This window comes from Colobus angolensis, unplaced genomic scaffold (genome assembly GCF_000951035.1).
Source record: "Colobus angolensis palliatus isolate OR3802 unplaced genomic scaffold, Cang.pa_1.0 Scaffold77, whole genome shotgun sequence".
Classification (NCBI taxonomy): Eukaryota; Metazoa; Chordata; class Mammalia; order Primates; family Cercopithecidae; genus Colobus; species Colobus angolensis.
Window position 1 is genome coordinate 343,767 of NW_012121487.1, and position 5,345 is coordinate 349,111.

At 47.8% G+C, this 5,345-nt stretch overlaps 1 protein-coding gene across 5 annotated transcripts in view; it reads right to left on the reverse strand.

Moving 5' to 3' along the window:
- Positions 1–1,166: 1,166 nt before the first annotated feature.
- S100A13 (S100 calcium binding protein A13) overlaps positions 1,167–5,345 on the reverse strand; it is a 16,779-nt gene continuing 12,600 nt past the window's right edge. For all 5 annotated transcript variants that reach the window (XM_011928144.1, XM_011928140.1, XM_011928143.1 and 2 more), the window contains one exon: positions 1,167–1,407. In XM_011928144.1, coding sequence (XP_011783534.1) covers positions 1,264–1,407 — 144 coding nt within the window. In that variant the 3' untranslated portion in view covers positions 1,167–1,263. The remainder of the gene's footprint in view (positions 1,408–5,345) is intronic.

Sequence of the window (5,345 nt, forward strand, 5' to 3'; positions counted from 1 at the left end):
TCATGATGTGTAACAGGGAGCTTCCTCAGACTAAAGGTTCCTCTGGACTCATAGCTGCCCCTCATGGATGCCTGCCAGTGAGGCAGAGACAGCCCTGGGAGGCCGGCCACCGAGCTGCCCACCCCTGCACCCTCTGGTGGTGGTCGTGTACACCATATGCCCCTCAAGCCAGGAAGGCAAGGCAAGTTCTGCCTCCGGTGGCACCACCCCACCCTCACCCCACAGTCCTTGAGCAGAACATCGGGCCCCTCCTTCTGGCTTCCCCACTGCTCCAGAGGGTAAGGGCAGGAGGGCCTGGTGTTCCTGAGCAACCAGCCAGAGAGGATCCTGGTTAATCAGAGCTCTGAAATCCACCTATTCTTGTCTTTATGACTTTACCTAAGATCTGTGTCCTGATCTTTAATACAGGAGTTAAAAATAGCGCCTTCCTCAAAGGACTGTGAAAATTAACTAAGACAATACAGGCAAAATGTTTAGCACTGCACCTGGTACTTAGTAAGCCCTCCATACATGTTCACCACTATCACTGTCATCCAACGGACAAACTCCAAGAAAAAGGAAGCACAGCAGGACCATGCAGCTGAGCCCCCGAGTCACCTCTCCTGCCCCACATCTCTGCCTCTACTTTTCTTTTTTTTCATTTTTGTTTTGTTTTGTTTTGTTTTCATTTTTGAGTTGGAGTTTCGCTCCTGTCTCCCAGGCTGGAGTGCAATGGTGCGATCTCGGCTCACTACAGACTCCTTCTCCTCGGTTCAAGTGATTTTCCTGCCTCAGCCTCCTGAGTAGCTGGGATCACAGGCGCCAGCCTAGCTAATTTTTGTATTTTTAGTAGAGATGAGGTTTCGCCATGTTGGCCAGGCTGGTCTTGAACTCCTGACCTCAAGTGATCCACCCATCTCAGCCTCCCAAAGTGCTAGGATTACAGGCATGAGCCACTGTGCCCAGTCCTCTGCCTCTACTTTTCATATATTCATTCATTCAACCATTTACTGGGCACCTGCTCTGTACAAGACCTGGTGCTAGATGCCGTGGAATGTTCAAAGATGAATAACATTGCCTGTCCTCAAGGGGCTCATAATTTTCAAATCCATCCTCAGGTCAAGAGAGAGCTTTCCCACCCTCTGGTCTCAAGAAAAGAAATCAGGATGGAGTGTGAGTAAGAAACATTTGTGTTTCAAGGATGAAGCTTTATTTGGGAAGAGTGCAGTTCTGTTCGGCCCTGACCAGCCCTGCCCTGCCCACCCCCATCCCAGCCAAGCGGCTTTACTTCTTCCTGATCTTCAGGTCCTTCTTCTTCCTGATTTCCTTGGCCAGCTCCCCAATCAGTCTCCAGTACTCATTGAACTTGAGCTCTGAGTCCTGATTCACATCCAAGCTCTTCATCTTCTCATCAAGAGATCCCACATCCTGAGAAGACACCAAAGGGAAGGGTAGAGTTAGAAACTGGGGTTCTTGAGAAAACAGGGAGGGAAGAATTGCCAGCTGCCATTCTCTCAAGGCCCTTCCCTCAGAGAGCAGTGGCACCTGCCCCTTCTCTAAAGAATGAGGCTGCAGCCCCAAAACTGCACTGCCACGGGGTGCCTCTCCAAGGAGCACCAACAGAGAGAGGTGGGGGGGCCTGAGTCCTAGTGCTTGCCATTGTGTAAATACTTCCACTGTGGCACAAACAGGTTGTTGCTTAATATAAAGCTGGAAAGAAATGTACACAATCTGCTCTCACCAGCACACTGCTGCAGCTGCTGTGGGATCAGCCCAAGGATTTGCCAGCATCTCAGGGAGATGCTGCAGGGTTGGACCCAGTCTGAGCTTTCTGAGGCCACCCTCCTCTTTATGAGAAAGCTGGAGAAGCTCCCAGTACTTAGCTGCTCATTCGCACGACCCCTGTGTCTTTTCATTTATCCAGCTGGGTCACTAGATCAGGGGAAAGACTTGGAGTATCTGGGTTTTTAGGGGGCCCTTGACAGGGTCTCTCTCATAAGCCTGTGAAATCAATGGCAACAGTAAACTGGATGTCCTGATCGAAGGACCTGTTGCCAGATAAACAAGCAGAACCAAAAAGTTGACTGTTGAATAATAGTTCAGCATCAAACCAGAGAAGGGTGCCTCAGGCAGGGTGTGATGCTCAAGGTTTGAACCAACATTTGGATGCAGACAGAGAAGACTCACCAAATCTCTAAAGGGAACAAAGCTGATTCACAGAAGAGCTAAAAACACTTTTTTTTTTTAAGTTACAAGCACATTTAATTATAAAATACTATAAGCACTGCCAGTGGAAGGCAAGGATGGCTACTGTAACATTATATTGGGGGTGCATTCAATTAGTAAAGATAAATAAATAAGTATTAAGAAGGAAGAAGCAGGAAGGGTGTGGTGGCTTACGTCTGTAATCCCAACACTTTGGGAGGCTGAGGTGGGTGGATCACTTGAGGTCAGGAGTTTAAGACCAGTCTGGCCAACAAAGCGAAACCCTACCTCTACTAAAAATACAAAAATTAGGCAGGCCAGGCGTGGTGGCTCACGCCTGTAATCCAGCACTTTGAGAGGCCAAGGCAGGTAGATCACCTGAGGTCGGAGTTCAAGACCAGCCTGGCCAACACGGGGAAGCCCTGTTTCTACTAAAAATACAAAAATTAGCCAGGCATGGTGGTGGGAGCCTGTAATCCCAGCTACTCAGGAGGCTGAGACAGGAGAATTGCTTGAACCTGGGAGGCGGAGGTTGTGGTGAGCAGAGATCACGCCATTGCACTCCAGCCTGGGCTACAGAGTGGGACTCTGTCTCAAAAAAAGAAAAAAAAACAAAAAACAAAAATTAGCTGGGTGTGGTAGTGCACACCTGTAGTCCCAACTACTTGGGAGGCTGAAACAGAAGAATCCCTTGAGTGTGGGAGGCAGAGGCTGTAGTGAGCCGAGATCAAGCCAGTGCCCTCCAGCCTGGGTGACAGCGAGACTCTCTCAAAAAAAAAAGAGCTGTGACAGAAACAAAACAAAGGCCAAATACCAAATACCACATCAGTATCAGTGGGTTCCACAGCCCTGGATTCAACCAACCTCAGACCAAAAATATTTGAAGAAAAAAATCGGCCGGGCGCGGTGTCTCAAGCCTGTAATCCCAGCACTTAGGGAGGCCGAGACGGGCGGATCACAAGGTCAGAAGATCGAGACCATCCTGGCTAACACGGTGAAACCCTGTGGAAAAAAAAAAAAACTAGCCGGGCGAGGTGGCGGGCGCCTGTAGTCCCAGCTACTCGGGAGGCTGAGACAGGAGAATGGCATAAACCCGGGAGGCGGAGCTTGCAGTGAGCTGAGATCCGGCCACTGCACTCCAGCCTGGGCAACAGAGAGAGACTCCATCTCAAAAAAAAAAAAAAAAAAGAAAAGAAAAGAAAAAAATCCACAAAATTCCAAAAAGCAAAACTTAAATTTTGCCCCATGCTAAGTACTACGTTGAATCCATGTGAATGAAGTGATGAGTAGGCATTGCATTATGTATTACAAGTAACCTAGAGTTACTTGTAATTTAAAGTATACAGGAAGACGTGCATAGGTTATATGCAAGTACTATCTGATTTTATATAAGGGATTTGAGGCGAGGCATGGTGGCTCACACCTGTAATCTCAGCACTTTGGGAGGCCAAGGTGAGCAGATCGCTTGAGCCCAGGAGTTCAAGACCAGCCAGGGCAACATAGTGAGACCCCCATCTCTACAAGAAAAGGACCAAAAAAGGTACTGGAGCATCCAAGGATTTTGGCATCCAAGGGGGTCCTGGGAATAATTCCCATGGATACAAAATGACAACTATATATTTCATATTATACCACAGGGATATTAAAAAAAAAACCTTGAATAAATAGAAAATTAAATAAATATATTTTTTTCTTAAAGAGAAAGGCTCAATCGGGTAAAAATGTCAATTTTCCCTAAAATATATCTTTTAATACAATCCCAATTATGTGATTTACAGGATTTTTTTTTCTGTTTTTTGTTTTTGAGATGGAGTCTCACTCTGTTGCCCAGGCTGAAGTGCAGTGGTACAATCTCAGCTCACTGCAACCCCTGCCTCCTGGGTTCAAGCAATTCTCCTGCCTCAGCCTCCCAAGTTGCTAGGATTACAGGCACCCACCACCACACCTGGCTAATTTTTGTATTTTTAGCAGGGATGGGGTTTCACCATGTTTGCTAGGCTGGTCTCAAACTCCTGACCTCAGGTGATCCACCCACCTCAGCCTCCCAAAGGGCTGGGATTACAGGCATGAGCCACCACACCCGGCCTACAGGATTCTTTTTAACATTATAAAATGTTACTGGCCAGGCATGGTGGCTCACACCTTTAATCCCAGAACTTTGGGAGGCCAAGGCAAGTGGATAACTCAAGGTCAGGCATTCAAGACCAGCCTGGCCAACATGATGAAACCCCATCTCTACTAAAAATGCAAAAATCAGCCAGGCATGGTGACGCATGCACATAGTCCCAGCTATTTGGGAGGCTAAGGCAGGAGAATAGCTTGAACCCAAGAGGCGGAGGTTGTAGTGAGCCGAGATCATACCACTGCACTCCAGCCCAGCCTGGGTGACAGAGTGAGACCTTATCTCAAAAAAAAGAAGAAAGAAGAAGGAGAAGAAGGAGAAGAGAAGAAGGAGAAGGAGAAGGAGGAGAAGGAGGAGGAGGAGGAGGAGAAGAAGAAGAAGAAGAAGTTCCATTTCACTCCAAATCATATAAGCGTAAATCAGAAAAAGATACCATTTTCACATTGTAGATTAGCAAAAATTAAAAGCTCAATAATACCCAGTTTGGACAAGTACACAGGCATCACATGAAGTGTGGGTGGCCATATAAACTGGTACAACTTTTTTAGGAGGCAAATTGGTAATATTCACAAAAATTAAAAATGAAGGCCGGCCGGGCGCGGTGGCTCAAGCCTGTAATCCCAGCACTTTGGGAGGCCGAGACGGGTGGATCACGAGGTCAGGAGATCGAGACCATCCTGGCTAACACGGTGAAACCCCGTCTCTACTTAAAAAATACAAAAAACTAGCCGGGCGACGTGGCAGGCGCTTGTAGTCCCAGCTACTCGGGAGGCTGAGGCAGGAGAATGGCATGAACCTGGGAGGCGGAGCTTGCGGTGAGCTGAGATCTGGCCACTGCACTCCAGCCTGTGTGATAGCAAGACTCCGTCTCAAAAAAAAAAAATGAAGGCCGATCTTGGTGGCTCAGCCCTGTAATCCTAGCACTTTGGGAGGCCGAGGCAGGCGGATCATCTGAGGTCAGGAGTTCGAGACCAGCCTGGCCAACATGGTAAAACCTCGTCTTTACTAAAAATACAAAAATTAGCCAGGCGTGGTGGCA